At 63.1% G+C, this 16,185-nt stretch overlaps 2 protein-coding genes across 3 annotated transcripts in view; one reads left to right on the plus strand and one right to left on the minus strand.

Annotated features, from left to right (window-relative positions):
• Positions 1–7,399: 7,399 nt before the first annotated feature.
• ASB6 (ankyrin repeat and SOCS box containing 6) lies at positions 7,400–12,792 on the plus strand. The gene is made up of 6 exons (XM_029919856.1): positions 7,400–7,656; positions 9,148–9,329; positions 9,821–9,927; positions 10,031–10,139; positions 11,222–11,308; positions 11,419–12,792. The coding sequence occupies exons 1-6, from the start codon at positions 7,544–7,546 to the stop codon at positions 12,084–12,086; spliced, it is 1,266 nt and encodes a 421-aa protein (XP_029775716.1). The 5' UTR covers positions 7,400–7,543; the 3' UTR covers positions 12,087–12,792.
• A 167-nt stretch (positions 12,793–12,959) lies between these two features.
• The window catches only part of NTMT1 (N-terminal Xaa-Pro-Lys N-methyltransferase 1), a 6,653-nt gene continuing 3,427 nt past the window's right edge, over positions 12,960–16,185 (minus strand). For both annotated transcript variants that reach the window (XM_029919857.1, XM_029919858.1), the window contains exons 2-4: positions 15,485–15,707; positions 14,469–14,721; positions 12,960–13,635 (exon numbers count right to left, since the gene is read on the minus strand). In XM_029919857.1, coding sequence (XP_029775717.1) covers positions 13,379–13,635; positions 14,469–14,721; positions 15,485–15,646 — 672 coding nt within the window. In that variant the 5' untranslated portion in view covers positions 15,647–15,707 and the 3' untranslated portion in view covers positions 12,960–13,378. The remainder of the gene's footprint in view (positions 13,636–14,468; positions 14,722–15,484; positions 15,708–16,185) is intronic.

The following is a 16,185-nucleotide window of genomic DNA, read 5'->3' on the forward strand; positions in this document are numbered from 1 at the left end:
TGACATGATGAGCTGCTCCAAGGGCACCAAGGTCACGAGACACCCATTCCACACACGTGTGCCACGCTCCTCCGTCCTGCGCCCACTCAGGGCTGGGCCTGGGGCCACTCTGAGGACAGAGTGGAGCAGGCTCCCACCCTCCGGGCTCCGGGCCTGCAGAGGGGGAGGGAAGTGGGTGCTGGATGTGAGTTGGACTCCAGCATCCCCGGGGGGGGGGCGGGGCCGAGGGAGGCTCTGCGGTGGGCAGAAGCTGTGTTTTAGGGGAGGAAGGGAATTACCCCAGAGTTTGTCTGCCCAGAGCAGAGACCGCAGTCCCCTCCACAGCCCTGGCTGGTGAGAGCCTGGGGAGCCTTGTTTGGGCCCCAGGGCTCTGGGACCTGGGGGGAGAGAGGGTGAGCTTGGGCACCAGGGGCAGGATTGCTAAAGTGCTAACGTGGCTGGAAGAGGGGATGCACCTGATGGTGATGGCTCAGCGGTGGGGTCAAGGCCGAGAACCCGTCCACTCATCCCAGGACCCACAGTGGCCCAGCTCAGGGCAAGGGCCTGGGGCCAGGAGGGGCCTGCTCCACAGAGGACCCCAGGGCCTCTGTCCCACCTCCTCTCTTAGTCAACTCCTGCGCAGGCATGGGCCGCACGTTAGCGCTGCCGACTGCCCAGGCGAGGTCCGCTTGCCCTGCCCCCTGCAGCCCTCACACTGCGGCCTCCCCAGAGCCTAGCCTGGCACCGGCGAGCACCAAATAGCCACCAAGTAACTACGGACACAGTGACCCACGCAGCGCGTCTCGACGGCGTCGGGCCAGGCCTGAGCTCAAACACCAGGGCATGCGCTCCGGGACCTTAGGCACGTCGCCTCCTTCTCGTCTGTAAATGGGGGGGCCCACACCCCACGGGGACTCGAGCGGGACGGGGGCTTGGGGCACGCTGGGTCCGAGGGGACCCCGACTGGTGCTCCCGGTGCTCTCGGAGCTCTCGGGCCGCACAGCAGGCCTGTGCCTCTCCTCACTGCTGACACCTCCACGGCCAGGCCTCAAGGTGCAGCCCCGGCCATAGAGCCCTTCCCCCCGCACCCCTCCCCCCCATCTGTGTCTCCGCCTGTTCTGTCCCCTCTGCCTGTGGTTTCTCTCTGCATCCGCCAGGAATCCTGTGAGGAACCCATACTCTGGGGCTGAACTGGGTTCCTTTCACACAGTGAGATGGGAAGAGGGAAGGAGCGGGAGAGAGAGAGGGAGAGAGAGAGGAGGGAAGAAAAATCAAAGCCCACATATTGGTTCCAGATGTGGCCTTCTCCCCCAGCCCTTCTCCAACTATTTAATTAAATCCCCCCAGACAGCCAGGAGGGTTTCTTAATGATCAAATTTCCCGGCTCCCCTCCTCGGCCGGGCCCACTCTGTCTCCCTGACGGATGGCCGACCAGATCCTTCCTGCGTTCGCTTTGCCAAGCAGGGCGGGCGGGGGTGGCGTGCAGGGCTTTCTGGGGGGCACAGAGAACCCTGTGCCCGCCTCTGCCCTCCCTCCTTCCCCAAGGGATCCGAGCCATCCCCGTGGTAGAGCCAGGGGGGGCCTGGCGGCAGTGGCGGGAGGGGGCCCGGCGGCCCCGTCCTCCGAGCGCTGCCTCTGGGCCAGCCTGCCAGGAACAGAAGCCAACTGGGCACCAGCAGGGTACAGACGGGAGAGTCCCGCCTCTGGGCTCGCGGAGCAGCCAGAGACAGGCTGGCGCAGACCTCCTGGGGGCCCCCCCCACACCCCTTTGGCTCAGAGAGGGTGAGGCCTGGGCCAAGACCACACAGACCTGCTTGCCAGGGACAGGAGAGGCGGAGGCAGGGTGAGCAGCATTTAGGGGGTGAGCACATGCCAGGGGGAGGCCTGGTCACTGGTTCTGGGGCGGGGCCCCCCATGTGACGCTGAGGGTCACTCCCAGTAGGCCCCCCGACTTCCGGAGCCGGAGGGCAAGTAGGCAAGACCACCATCTTCTTCTCCTTTTTTTTTTTTTTTTTTTTATGTTTATCCATTTTCGAGGAGGGGAGGAGCAGGCAGAGAGGGGGACAGAGCATCGGAGCGGGCCCTGCGCTGTCAGCGGTGAGCCTGACGCGGGGCTCGAACTCACAGAACCCTGAGATCATGACCTGAGCCGTAGTCAGACGCTCACCCGACTGAGCCCCCCAGGCGCCCAAGTCCACCATCGTCTTGTGTAGGTGGGGCTGTGAGGCTGAGAAAGGACCAGGCCAGAGCCCAGGGCCGGGGGGCCTGAAGGGCTCCGTGTGGACCCAACACTGGTGCCCTGCCCCCCCAAGTTCATATGCTGAAGCCCTAAACTCCAAGTTGAAGGTAGTAGGAGGTGGAGCCACTAGAAGGTAATGAGGTCAGGCGAGGTCCGGAGGCGATGCCCCAGGAGGGGACTGGTGACCGTGCAGGAAGAGGTGGGCACAGAGCGAGACAGTGGCCACGTGGCCACCCATGAGCTAAGAGGTGAGGCCTCAGGATGAAGCCTACCTCGCTGGCACCTTGACCTTGGACTCCCCCCGACCTGGGAGGAATGAATGTTGTTTAAGCCCCCCACCCCCACCCCCATCCATACTCTGCTACGGCAGCTTTAAGAAGGGCTCCGAGCACCTTCTCAGCCTGGCCCCCTGGCCCCCTAAGGCCCTGAGGACCCACCTCACCTGAGGAGCGAGGCCCCAGGACAGGGGCTGTGTGTGGAGGGGCGGCCTGTCTGGGGGGAGGTGGCCCTCGGGGCAGGAGGCTCTGGCGCGCAGGGGTGGGTTTCCCTCAGGGGGAGAGCATGGAGGGTGGGAGGGGACAGGAAAGTCTTCCCCTGGCCGGCCAAGCCCTCACCACCCACTCCTCCGAGCTTCCTGGTCCCTCAGGTTCCCCCTGAGCCCACAGAGGGCTGGGCCTCTGGGAGAGGAGACTCTTGGAAGGACAAGCAGGTTCTGGTCTAGGGTCAGGGTGTGGGGGAGGGGAAGGGACAGGGGAGGGGAGCAGACCAGAGGAAGCCTGGGGGGCAGCGGGCCCAGGATGGGAGCTTCGGACAAATGCCCAGCCCTCCGGCTCGGTGCCTCGGTGCCCCTGGGATGTGCCGGGGCTGACGCTGAAGGCTGTTGGCCACGTAGAAGACGCATTGTTCCGGCGGCTGGTTGCCATGTTGTCCAAATATCTCATTTTATGGAAATGCGGTCACATCAAAAGAAGAGAAATAAAGGTGGGGGGTCTTTCGCCCAGTTTCCCCCTCAAGGATTTTGTAAGGGCAGACCTTGCTGCTGAGAGCCCTGCCCTGGCACAGGGGGCCCGGGAGAGCGCAGGTGCTGGGAAGGGGCCGGGACCACCCCCTCCCCAGAGCCGTCCACGCTGGACGCGCGGGTGTGTGTGAGAGTGTGACAGGGCGTGAGCACGTCCGGTGAGTGTGACTCTCGATGAGCACACACGCGGGAGCGTCTGTGGGAACGCGAGAGCCTAGGACACTGGGGCGGGTGAAGAGCCAGGGTCTTGGCGCCAGGCTGTGACCCCGGCAGGGCCCCTCTGCAGCCGTGAGCCGCCCTGCTGGGTCTCAGCCTCAGGCTGTGACCCGGGAATCCCTTCCTCCCGGGGTGTCCTGACCAGTCGATGAGATCACGCACGTGGAGCTTCTAATCCAGTTCCCGGGGACGCACTCAACCAAAGGCTGCCATTGTGACCGATTTATCCCTTGCAGTCAGGCTGGGCCCGGTGATTCCCCGGAGGATGCGGATCGGGGAAGGAGACGGATGAGGTGCTCATTCCAGGCTGGCAGGGCCCAGAAGAAGGGGGTCCAGGGGGCGTCTGGGGCAGGTGACCTGTGTGCTGGGAAGGATGTCACGTGACGGCATCCGGAGGAGAAAGCTTTTGTGGACGGAGCGGGGCCAGGCCCCGGTGTTCATGGCCTTCCCTTCGACCCTAGATTCCGGAGGAGGGTCCAGGACCTTGTTCTCTGCCTGTGGCTGATTCTGTGTCCTGAGTCTCAGGCAAGACACTCATTGTGAAAACAAAACAGAACAAAAACAGAAACATAGAAACATAAAGAAGATCCCAGGGGTCCCGGCACCCGGAAATAATCACCAGTAACTTCTTAGTGTGGGGCCTTCGGCAATGACTCCTGCTTGCCTTACACATGCATGTGTGCGTACACGTATGCACGCCACTTTCTCCCAAGTGGGAATTGCACGGTACCTACCATTCTCTGACTCACTTCGTTGAAGTGCTTTAGGGCAGAGTCCTGTGTGAGGCAGGTCCTATCTGGCAGCTCTTCTCACTGTTGGTGTTGAACACCCGGGGAGGCAAAGCCTCTCTCCCTGTGTTTGTTAAGTTTTTCATCCCTGGTGACTCACCTGTGTATGTCCTGTGCCCATTTTTTCTGTTAGCGCCTTTGCCTTCTTGTTGTTGATTTTTACCAGTTCTTTGTATATGAAGGCTACTCCTCTCTATACATTGCACAGTCAGAAGGACTTCCAAACTCCCTGGGGCAGGGGCAGACTCAGCCAGAGTCTGAGCACCCAGTGCCTGGCTCCAGGACACCCACGCTGCTCAGGAATCCGGGAAGTAGGTGGCAGGAAGTGGTGAGGCTGGCAGGGCAGTGAGAGGCAGCGGCAAGGAAAGAACAGAGAAGGTTGAGTGACAGAGCCTTAATGGGAGGCAGATGGAGGAAACAAGGTTGCCCTTGCTGACAGGAGGGAGGTCAAGGGTCAAGGAACTTTCTAAAGAGAGAGGCCTGGGCGACAGGCAGGCGGCCCGGCCCGGCTCCACAGTGTGGCGCCCAGGGGCTGTGACAGAGCAGGGGTCAGCTCCTCACTCCTGCTTGTGCAGACCCTCTGAGGCCCGCATCCAGAGGAGCCACAGGGCACCCCAGCCCTGAAGGCCAGACACATGGAAGAGCGCACCGCCCCCCGCCCCCACGTGGGTTGGAGTCTCAACCTAGCTGTGCGGCATTGGGCAAGCAACCAAACCTCTCTGAACCTCAGTTTCCTGCTTTGAAAGATAGCCATAACACCATCATTTACTTAACGGGCTTAGCTGGGTGCTTGGCGCGTTAGAAGGGCTCAGTACAGAAAAGCTAGCGCGTTGCTACTTTCCCGGTCACAAGACCTTCACGGCTCCTTGTGGGCGGAGCCTCTTCCTGGGCTCCGGTACTTTCAGAGCCTCAAGGGCTGTCAGGTTACAGGTAAGGAAACGGAGCCCAGAGACGTGTCTGGGGCCGCCCACCAGCTCCGTCTTCACTGGGTCCTCCAAAGAGACGTGGTCAAGTCCTAGCCTCTGGTACTTTTGACTGGAACCTTATTTGGAAATAGGGTTGGTTGTTTTGGGTTTTTTTTTTTTTTTTTTTTTTTTTTGCAAATGTAATCCATTTAAAATGAATTCATACCGGATTGGGATGGGCCATAAATCCAATGGCTGGGGTCCTTTAGAAAGGACAAGGAGACCTGGACAGAGACCCAGACACAGAGACGAAGGCCACTTGGACACAGAAGTACGAAAACGTCGGAGCGAAGCGGCCACAAGCTAAGGAAAGCCGGGGCCACAGAAGCCGGCAGAGGCAGGGAGGGAAGTCTCCCTTAGGGCCTGTCGGGGGAGGCTCACCCCGCCGGTACCTTGATTTCACCTGGATTTCAGGCTGCTGACTCCCAGAACCGCCCAGCTTGTGATGCTTTCTTTCGCCAGCCTTAGGAGACCAGAGGGGCCAGGCAGAAGCGGCCCTCCGCTGAGGGGTCGCCCCAAGTGTGCCCTGGACCCCCTCCTCAACAGGCCTCCCCCACTTACTCACCACGTGCCCCAGGGCAGGTCAGGCCCCTCCATCCCCCTGCCTCCCGACCTGTGCCCTGGAGCAAGGGGCCTCGAATCAAGGTCCTACACCGCTACACCACTCAGGACCTTGGAAGCAATCGCGAGGCGGGCTGTGAACCCTGAAAACAGAGGAAGACCCTCCCACCCCAGCCCCCACCAGGGTAACCTCTGGGGGAACTGAGCACCCTGGGGCAAGCACCCCATTCCGAGGCTCATTGTTGCCAGATGGGAATTTAGGCCCAGGTGCCCAATCTTCTGATTTTATAAGAGAGAAAGGTCCGAGTCAGTGTGAGTTAAATTTCCGAATGTCCCTTGGGAAGACACTTCTTTCCTGGGGTGAGGGCCACGGCAGGCATGTGCTGGGGGCCACAGACAGAGCCAAGCTCCCCACACCCATCCCTCTTTCTTGTTCTGCTGCGGGGCGCCTGGGTGGCTCGGGTGGTTAAGCGTCTGACTTCCGCTCAAGTTATGATCTCACGGTTCGTGGGTTGGAGCCCCGCGTCGGGCTCTGTGCTGACAGCTCAGAGCCTGGAGCCTGCTTCACATTCTGTGTCTCCCTCTCTCTCTGTCCCTCCTCTGCTCATTCTGTTGCTCTCTGTCTCTCAAAAATAAATAAACGGTAAAAAAAATATCTGTTCTGCTCTTGGAGGGGGCGAGGAGCACAGAGACAAATCACAGGCAAATCGGATGGTCTTCAAATGCTTCTCTAGACCTTTTCTCCTTCCCTCAACAACTGTTGCCTCTGCAGGTGCCAGGCAGGAGAGACTCCAAGGGCGTGTGTTGGGGGCGGGAGGCTGAGGCACCATGCCAGCGCAGGGACCCACACACCTCTTCGGAGAGGACTTTTCCAGAATCAGGAAGACATCGGGCCTCCAAATCGGGACTCGGGGTTGTGAAGGTTCCACATGTACGGCCTTAAAGGAAGATGTCTGAGCCCTGGAAAAGGGCTCCAGTTTTGGGTTCCTCCCTGATCGATTTCACTTCCCTGACTCTAACAGAGTTCTTGATCCAAGATCTTGGGTGCTGTGGCTATCCTTTTTTTAAGGCATTAGTAAATTAAGGTCATTGGGTCCATCAAGGTGGAAATTGAAAGAAGCTGGCAGCCTGCAGGGCCAGAAGCTCCTGGGGACAGAGAGTAAGGAATTGACCCTATCACAGGTCGGGGTGTGTGAGCATCCACTCAGCGTTGGGGAGAGGCGAGAGCGAAAGCCAGGCCAAACCGGAGGGAGCCCTGGTCCGATCCGCGTCCAGGGCGGCTGGGCGGCACCGGGGTTCGAGTCACCTCCAAGGGCTAAGGGGCCGAGGGGGCAGGGGCCAGGCAGGGCACGCTATGGGCGGAGCTCGGACGGCGCCCAGCGGCCGCGGCGGGGATCGCAGGGCGGAGCAGGGCCGGGCCGGGCCGGGCAGAGGCGGACCCGCGGTGAGCTGCCATCAGCTCTGCCCGCAGGTCCTCGCCCTCCACTCCCCAGGGCCGGCGACCGGGACACCCCCAGCTCGCTCTCCGAGTGGCGCCGCGGTCCTCCGAGCCCGCAGGTGGCGCTGTCGCCATGGCTCGCTTTCCTGGCGCCGCAGACCGGAAGTGCGGGGATCACTTCCGGCGCGGAGCAGGAGGGTGGAAGGCGGGAGGGCCGGCCGGGTGCGGGGACCAGCTCTGCAGAAGCCAGGTCGAGCCCTCGGCTTCTGGGTCGCGCACGGTCGGCGTCTGGGCCTCGGCGGGAGGTGCGGCCGCCCTGCCGCGCCCGGGGCCGCCGCGATGCCGTTCCTGCACGGCTTCCGGAGGATCATCTTCGAGTACCAGCCGCTGGTGGATGCGATTCTGGGCTCCCTGGGGATCCAGGACCCCGAGCGGCAGGAGCCTCTGGACGGGTAACTAGCTTCCCTGCCGCCGGCGCTGCTGCCCTTCAGTTGTCACTACAAGGGTGGCGGGGACGGGGGCGGCCGTGTCCCCACTCTGCAGATGAAGTTGCGTCGCTTCGAGCGTGAGCTCCCGCACCTGGCTCCAATCTTGCGCTCGGGAGGATGGAGGGTGCTCGAGGCCTGTAGGGGGGAGAGTCGGCAGGGCCTCCGCCCCGGGCCCCCACCCTGTGCGCTGTCGGCCTGGCGCCAGTCGCAGGGGAACAGGGTGGAGGGTGGAGGCCGAGGGCCTCCGTGTTTACCCCGGAGCAGCGCGAAATCGAACTTTGTGTACGTGAGTTCGCGTTTTACGTAGACGAGAGCAGGTGTACCCGTGAACCTGTGGGAACCGGCGTTAGCGAGGGAGTCGCTCAGAGTACGTCAGTGCTCTAAACAAACCCCCAGCCTTCCCGGCGCTTCTGCATCAGAGGAGAGGGAGTGAGGATCACGATCGGGTGTGTGCATATTCCGTGTCATGGAGAAGAGCGCAGGGGAGAGGGGAAGCGGGTGTGGGTTTCTGGGATCTTTTGGAATCAGAAACACAGTGGGTCTCGTGCGTCTCTCTATGGACTTGGGTGGAAACACAGGTTTTCTTCATCACTGCTCTGCTCCCTTTGAGGCCTGTTCTGAAAACACAGTGGAAGGTGCTTCCTTAACTCGAAGGCTGTTTTGGGGTGAGGGTCGGGCAGCAAAGGCCGGCGCTGCTGCGTTTGTAGTCCCAGAATTTTTGCGTTGTCCCTATGGTGGGGAACGAGAGGGAATCCTGCCCAGGCAGTAGGGATGGAACCTTGATCTTGACAGTTGAAGGGTCGCAGGTGGAGGACGCTAAGGGAGTGGGGAGCACTGGTGAGGACAGGAAGTGTCAAGCCGCCACAGTTCGTGGAGGTCCGTGCTGGCGGGGCAGGTGGCCTTGGGGCTGGGGTGTGAAGGGCCATGTGTGCGCTCAGCCTTCTGGGGACTGGGAAGCTAAACGTCTCTGAGTGGCGGGGGGCGGGGCATGGGGAGGCAGGGAGGAGGGCCTGGCTGCGGGGGTGTTGCCGGCCTTCTGGCATCTTCTGCAGCTCAGGGATGGTCAGCGTGGGGGGAGGGGGCGGCAGTGCCCGGTTCTTGCTTCTGTCTACACCCCCCCCCCCCCCGCCCCCTTGAGTCACACCAGCACAGCAGTGCGAGGCTTTGTGCCCAAGCCAGGGACCGGATTCTCTGGGCAGCCTGGGGGGAGGCTGGAGACAGCCCCGGTTCGTTCTCAGCAGCTCCGAGGGGTCGGCTTGGGTTAAAAGATCCAGCTTGCTCGCTCTGGACCCCAGACCTTTTCCAAAGAGACTCTCTGGCCCGCAGAACTGGGGCCCTGCCGTGGGGGAAGTGGGGGGGGAACAGCTGGAGACCGGCCGATTGCCCAGGCTAGCCGGTCCTACAGCTGTGCTCCCCCAACCCCCCCAAAACCGGTCCGCCCCTCCCCTGCCCCAGGCCCGGCTATGTCGCCAGCGAGGAGAGCCGCATCCTCGTTCTCACTGAGCTGCTGGAGAGAAAGGCCCACTCCCCGTTTTACCAGGAAGGGGTGAGCAACGCCCTGCTGAAGGTGGCCGAGCTGGGGCTGACGCGGGCCGCTGGCGTCCTCCTGCGCAGCGGGGCCAACCTCGACTTTGAAGGTCAGCTGCAGCCCAGAGGGACCCCCGGGGCGGGGCGGTGGCCTTAGTGTGGTCACGGGGCGGGCGGGCGGGCCCATCTTCGGGCTCTGACTTTGTTGCTCTCCTGGGGGCTGCCTGCCTCCCCTCTTCCATGGGTGACCGCTGAGGAACCCTTCCCACCTCTGGTCCGAGAGCTGGTTTGCGGCTGCTCACTTTTCCCAGCTGCCCTCGAGATCCCTGCTCCCATTATCGGGAAAATTCGGGCTGGGGGCACTGCACCCAGAGCACAGGGAGACCGAGTTCTGTCCCCGCCTTCTGAGCCACCTCGCTCTTTTGCTCCCGCCAGAGGGAGAGGGGAGGACACACGAGCTACACTGGGTTCAAGCGTCCGATGAGGATGGCTGTGTCCTGCCCCTGACCCCTGGTGGTGACGGGGGCCCAGGCCAGGTCCGGGGGTCCTGCAAGGAGGAGGTGATAGGCAGGGCTGACATCAGCCGTGTCTGCGCCTTCAGACCCCGTCACTTACTACACGGCCCTGCACATCGCCGTCCTGCGAAACCAGCCCGACATGGTGGAGCTGCTGGTGCGCCACGGGGCCGACATTAACCGGAGGGACCGGGTAAGCGCTGGGCCCAGCCTGCTGGGGGTGGGAAGGTGGCCGGGGTCCCCCCGAGCAGCCTGGCAGGCCCCCGGGCCCACTCCGCCGCGCTCTGTCACCTCAGATCCACGAGAGCAGCCCCCTGGACCTGGCCAGCGAGGAGCCGGAGCGGCTGCCCTGCCTGCAGCGCCTGCTGGACCTTGGAGCGGACGTCAACGCGGCCGACAAGCACGGTGGGTGCTCCCGAGGGGGACGGACAGCTGTGCACCAGGCACCCGCGGGGGAGGCCCGGAGCGCCCCAGGACGGTGGCCTGGCGTGTGGGCTGCAGGTGCATTCTGTCGGCCCGCAGAGGCTGTAGGGAAGCTGTGCAGCCGCCAGCACCGCCCCCTCACGGTCTGCGGAGGAGGCGGGGCCTGCGCTCAGATTCCCATGGGGAGCCGTGGCTCTTCGGAGGGGAGGCTGAGGCCAGGTCTCGGGGAGCATTGGGGTGTCCAGAAACCTCCCACCTCGTCTGTTCTGTTCCTGGTTGTGTGGGTGCAGAGAGAGTGACCAGAAACCTGTCCCCCTCAGCCCTGGCTCTGGGAGGTCGCTCCTTCTTGAAATTCACCTTCTGAGGGTGCCTGGCTGTGACTCCTGGTCCCGGAGCCGTGAGTTCAAGCCCCACATTAGGTGCAGAGGTTACGTAAAAATAAAATCTTTGCGTGCGGCGCCTGGGTGGCTCGGTTGGGCGGCTGACTCTTGATTTCAGCCGAGGTCATGACCTCAGGGTTGTGGGATCAAGCCCGGAGTAGGGCTCCTTGCTGACAGCATGGGGCCTGGTTGGGATTCTCTCTGCTCGCACACCCGGTTCTCGCTTGTGTGTGCTCTTTCTCAAGATAAATAAACTTTTTAGTCTTTGGACAAAAACAAAAACAAACTTCACTTTTTGGGGCGCCTGGGTGGCTCGGTCCTTTGTGTGTCTGACTTCGACTCAGGCCATGATCTTGCGGTTCGTGGGTTCGAGCCCCATCGGGCCCTGTGCTGACAGCTCGGAGCCTAAGAACCTGCTTCCGATTCTGTGTCTCCTTCCCCCCCCCCCCCCCCCCCCCCCCCCCCCCCCCCCCCCCCCCCCCCCCCCCCCCCCCCCCCCCCCCCCCCCCCCCCCCCCCCCCCCCCCCCCCGCTCGCTCACTCAAAAATGAATAAACATTAAAAAAGTAAAATAACAGTAACAGCAAAGTTCACTTTCTGAGCCCGTTCCCTGGCCCCGCGGGGAGTGGCCCGGACCCTGGCCTCCGGGTCCACAGGCCTCCTCACTCTCCCCTTCTCTCTGCAGGGAAGACTGCCCTGCTGCACGCCCTGGCCAGCAGCGATGGGGTGCAGATCTACAACACCGAGAACATCCGGCTCTTACTGGAAGGAGGTGAGGCTGGTCCGCCGGCCCTTCCCGCTCCATTCCCCGGTCCGTTTAAATGTCACTTGGCGGGGCTCTAAGATCTCCCGTCCTTCTCTTTCCCCGACCGGCCCTTGCAGGGGCAGACGTCAAGGCCACCACCAAGGACGGGGACACCGTGTTCACCTGCATCATCTTCCTGCTCGGGGAGACCGTGGGAGGGGACAAGGAGGAGGCCCGGATGATCAGCCGCTTCTGCTTCCAAGCCACGCAGCTGCTGCTGGCCCACGGCGCCGACCCCAGCGAGTGCCCGGCCCACGAGTCCCTCACCCACATCTGCCTCAAGAGCTTCAAGCTGCACTTCCCACTGCTGCGCTTCCTGCTGGAGTCCGGGGCGGCCTATAACTGTTCCCTGCACGGCGCGTCCTGCTGGTCCGGCTTCCACATCGTCTTCGAGCGGCTCTGCTCGCACCCGGGCTGCGCCGAGGACGAGAGCCACGCGGACCTGCTGCGCAAAGCCGAGACCGTCCTGGATCTCATGGTGACGAGTTCCCAGAGACTCCAGCTGCCCGCGAACTTTGACGTCCACCCCGTGGGCAGCCTGGCCGAGAAGATCCGGGCCCTTCACTTCTCCTTGAGGCAGCTGGAGAGCCGCCCCCCGTCCCTCAAGCACCTGTGTCGCGTTTGCATCCGCCTCTGTCTTCAGCCCTGGCCGGTGGACGTGAAGGTCAAGACCCTGCCTCTGCCCGACAGGCTGAAGTGGTACCTCCTTAGTGAGCACAGTGGCACCACGGAGGAGGACATGTGACTGCGGCGGCCTCGGGGAGCACCTTCAGGCCTTCTGTCCGAAGCTACGGGGTGGGAGACTGAGTACCAAGAAAACCAGGTGGAGCCTAGTGGCTACGGTCACCCCAGTGAGAAAAGGCTCGGTCTTCCAGGGGGACCACGCTGGGAAAAGGGATCAGGTTCAGATCTGGGACAGGTGTACTCTGTCAGTCGGCGGGGAGCACCGGGCGGGGTGGCTCTGAGGCTGGGTCCTGCCAAGAGCTGCAGGTGGCTGGTCCGTCCTGCATGGGGCCCAGCTGACGGGGCAGGGAGTACGGGGGTGGGGGATGGGGGGCCTGTCCCTGCCCCCCTCCCCACGCTAGAGGATGTCACATCCGGAAGTGCTTTCGGGGGGCCAGGGAGGCCAAGCCAATGCCTGCTGCCTCTGGCAGCGCCGGGGCCTAGTCATCCAGCCGCAGACCAGGCTCTGGTGGTGGCTCTGTGCGAACCCTGGGGTCCTGGGGGACTGTGCCTTCTGATGACAAGTAATCCTGCATGATCAGGGACCGCCCTTTCCGAAACGTCTCGATTTTGGGAGGGGCACATTGGATGAAGAGCGCCACCAGCCCTGACCGCGCTGCTGTAGGCACTGAGCCCTCACCAAGCCAAGTCAGTGTCACGCGTGTCACTGAATTGTGCCAGTGCCTTGGGAAGAAGCTGAAGCGAGTAAATGATTCATTATAACGTGAGATGTCACTCTTGGCCTTCACGGTCGACGCTCTGGCCCCTCCGTGCCCCTCCCCAGCCCAGGGTAAGGGCTCCCACCTGCTGCCAGGAGGTGACCCCATGGGGGGGGCACCCAGGTGGCGCAGTGTCAGCTGGCACAGCCCTGCGCCGCAGCAGAGAAGAGCGCCGCTCCAGGCCGGGGCCTTCCGACTCGGGGCTCACCCTTTTATTCTGTGACTTTGAAAAGCTCACCAGGAAGCCGTAAAGCACAGCTAGGAGCGAGGGTACAGCTGCCCCTCGCCCGGGACCGCTGCCGTGACCATCATGTTGGGGACAGCAGGGCCCCGCCGCCCGGGCCCCCTCCTCCTCCCGCCCGGGAAAAGTCCGCAACAGCCAAGAGTCCTCTCCAGGTGCTCGGGCCTGCGGCTGGAAGGCCAGGCGGTGGTAAGGCAGAGCCAGGCTCCAGCCTCTCCGCTCCGTCCGGTCGCGCCCTTCCCCAAGGGGTCCCATCTGCCTCTTGAATAAGAGTCCAGTGCGGACGGCGCCCGGTGTCTCGAGGCCTCGCTCGGCACTCCGCGCCACCACGCGGGGCCCCTGGGTCGGCCCCGCTCATCTCAGGGCCAAGCTGTACACGTGGTAGATCTCGTCGGGAAGGTTCTCCTGGCGCTCCTGCGCCAGGAGGCTGAGGCCCGCGCTGCGGATGATCCTGTGCACAACCTCGAGGCCCCGGCACACGCTGCTGTCCACGTCATCCAGGATCACGCCCTCCTGGGCCATGTTGTCCTTGATGACAATGATGCCGTTGGGGCGCAGGCCCTGCTTGCAGCGCCGCAGGAACTCAGCCAGGTGCTGGTCGGTCAGGTGACCTGGGGACAGCAGAGGCCGGGGTCACGGGGGAGCGGAGCCCGTTTCTGCCGGCTTCCCAACTCAAGAGCTGACTTGCTGTCTACACAGTCTACACACAGCCTCTCTGGCTCTCAGCGTCCAGTGAGGTTTACCAAACCCCAGGTCATGTCAGAGAAAATGGGCTCAGAAGTCACCCGCCCGGGGCAGTCCCCCAAGCACGCGGCTGGGACTTGGCCCTCAGAGGCGACCTCTGGGCCCTGCCCCACACGTACGATCCGGGCACCCCCGTCAGGCCGCACCAGAGCTCCTTCCTTCCTTTCCCTAATTCAAACGCCAGACAGGCTCTTTAGGACCACAAACCACAGGGCCAGACCCAGGGTCAGCGTGTCCCCGGCAGGTCTGCAGAGTGGGTGGCCTGCCGGCCAGGTCACCGACCCAAAAAGAACACTCTGGGCGCGCGGCCCGGCTAAGCTGGGGCAGGACGGGGTGGCAGGTGCAGCTCGCTCACTGAGCAGCGTGGGAGGGAGCAAGGCTTCCGTGTTTCCTCTTACTAAAAACGCCAGGGCCCCGGGCAGCTCAGGTCATGATTTCACAGTGAACTCAAGCCCTGCGTCAGGCTCTGCTCCTCCCCTGCACGCATGTACGTGCTCACTCAAAATAAACTTTAAAAAAAACTTATAAAAGCTCACTTCTGCTTTCTTAAGATGCAGTTTTGGGTCGTTTGCGGTTTTTCAACAAAAACCTGTCCCCAGACGGATCCTGTAACAGGTACCAACAAAACACATTAGGACCCTTGCAGGGACTGTCGTCCAGGGAGGACCAGAGACACCCCCGGGGGCACCGCAAAGCTCACCTATCACCCACTGGATCCAGATGACATCGTAGGAGTTGGGCTCGGGGCTGAAGTCCTGGAGGCCGCAGCAGAAGTAGTTCCTCACCCTCTTGCCCTCCTCCCCCAGGTAGGTCTTGGCCTTGACCAGGAAGCCTTCTGTCACGTCCACCATGTCCACCGCTCTAAAGAGCGGCAGGAGCAGCCGCTTGGTGATCCTACCGATGCCGGCCCCGCAGTCCAGGGCGCAGGAGGTCCCCGTCTTGTTCGGGCCTTCCTGGGGAGCAGGGGAGGCAGGGACTCCATGAGGAAGGCTCGGAAAGCCAGAGGGACTGTGTCCCCGCGAAGGGGCGGCTCCTCCCGAGCTCCCGGAGTTAAAGTTGGGACCGGGCGCAGGCCGGGGCGGGGGTCGGAGAGGGGCGCGTTCTGGGGCCGGGCCACACGTGTCTAAGCTGAAAGCCAACTTCCGCGTGCAGCTGGGCACCTGGACGGGTGGGGTTCCTTCCCTTACTCCCGAGACCCCGTTAAAACGACGGAATGAAAAGAACTCAAGGCAGTGAGAGAACGGAAGGGTGGTCAGGGACTCTGGCTCATTTTCACAGATCTGGAAAGACGGAAGGTGGGCAGAGATGACCACAAAGCGTGGAGAGCGAGCAGCGCCCGTGGGAGGGGTGAGGAGGCGGGGCCCCAGAGGAGGGCAGAACGGGGGAGGGCGAGGGACTGGGAGGCTGCCTTCCGCAGAGCAGCCGGCACCGGCGGCCCGGGCAAGACAGCAAAGGACTCACCCTCGGCAGAACTGAACGGTTGAGGGGAGACTCCGTTTTGGTGGCCGGGAGCCCTGGGCCTGTGGCCCGCGCCTGTCCAGCGACCCGGAGACAGAGGCCCCCAGTCCACACGCCACCCCCGCCCCAGCCCCAGCCCTTGAGGCCTGGGTGGCTGATGCCACAGACAACCGAAGGCCCTGCGGCAGTGTGCCTAGGAGGCGGCGCCCCGTGCGGTCCGGGCCCTCGGCTCCCAGGGGTCCCACCGGACCTGCCTACCCTCAAGAACCGCTGCAGGAACTTCCGGGAGCTGCTGATGTCGATGCCGGAGATGTGGCCATACCCCCCGAGCATGCCGTCCACGGTGGGCGGGACCTCCTTCCAGTACGTCTTGGCCTTCGAGTAGAACTGCTTCTCATCTTCTATGACCTCGCTCGTCATGCCGTCACCAAACCGTCACTGACCGACTCAGCTCAGGCTCCGCACTCAGCAGCAGGGCCTCCTGAACAGAAAAAGCAAATCAACCCAGCGGGGGCCCCAGTCTCACCCCAGGCGGCACGTCACACAGCCCTGCCTGATGCAGACAAGTGTCCGGTGTCCCCAAAACCGCTACACGCGTTGGATGACAGGACCTTGGCTCTCACAGTTGAGTCGCTTCGCAAAGTGACCTCTGTATCCGAGGAGGAGACCCGGGGTCCTGGGCTGCGAGTCTGTTCCTTACTGTGCGTGACACCGGACCTGACCTTCTGACCCTGAGCTACAGAGAACCCCGATCCGCACCTGAGCAAGCGGAGCAAGGGACCCCAGCCCTTCCGCAGTGGACGAGGCTGGTCCAGGAGGGGCCGGGGGAGTCCGCACCTCCCTTCCTGTGACTGAAGCCCGCGGGGGGTTGGGTCCTTTGTTAGCCGCGAGCCAGAGTCCCTGGGAGATGGCCCCGGCACACCCTGAGACCCTGAGGGGTCACTTCCTGGGGGGGGGGG

Source organism: Suricata suricatta, chromosome 13 (genome assembly GCF_006229205.1).
Source record: "Suricata suricatta isolate VVHF042 chromosome 13, meerkat_22Aug2017_6uvM2_HiC, whole genome shotgun sequence".
In the NCBI taxonomy this organism is placed as follows: Eukaryota; Metazoa; Chordata; class Mammalia; order Carnivora; family Herpestidae; genus Suricata; species Suricata suricatta.

Coding starts and splice junctions, on each gene's coding strand:
- ASB6 (XM_029919856.1), top strand. CDS start 7,544: ATGCCGTTCCTGCACGGCTTCCGGAGGATCATCTTCGAGTACCAGCCG. Junction 7,657..9,147: donor CGGCAGGAGCCTCTGGACGG/GTAACTAGCTTC, acceptor CCCCTGCCCCAG/GCCCGGCTATGTCGCCAGCG. Junction 9,928..10,030: donor ACATTAACCGGAGGGACCGG/GTAAGCGCTGGG, acceptor CTGTCACCTCAG/ATCCACGAGAGCAGCCCCCT.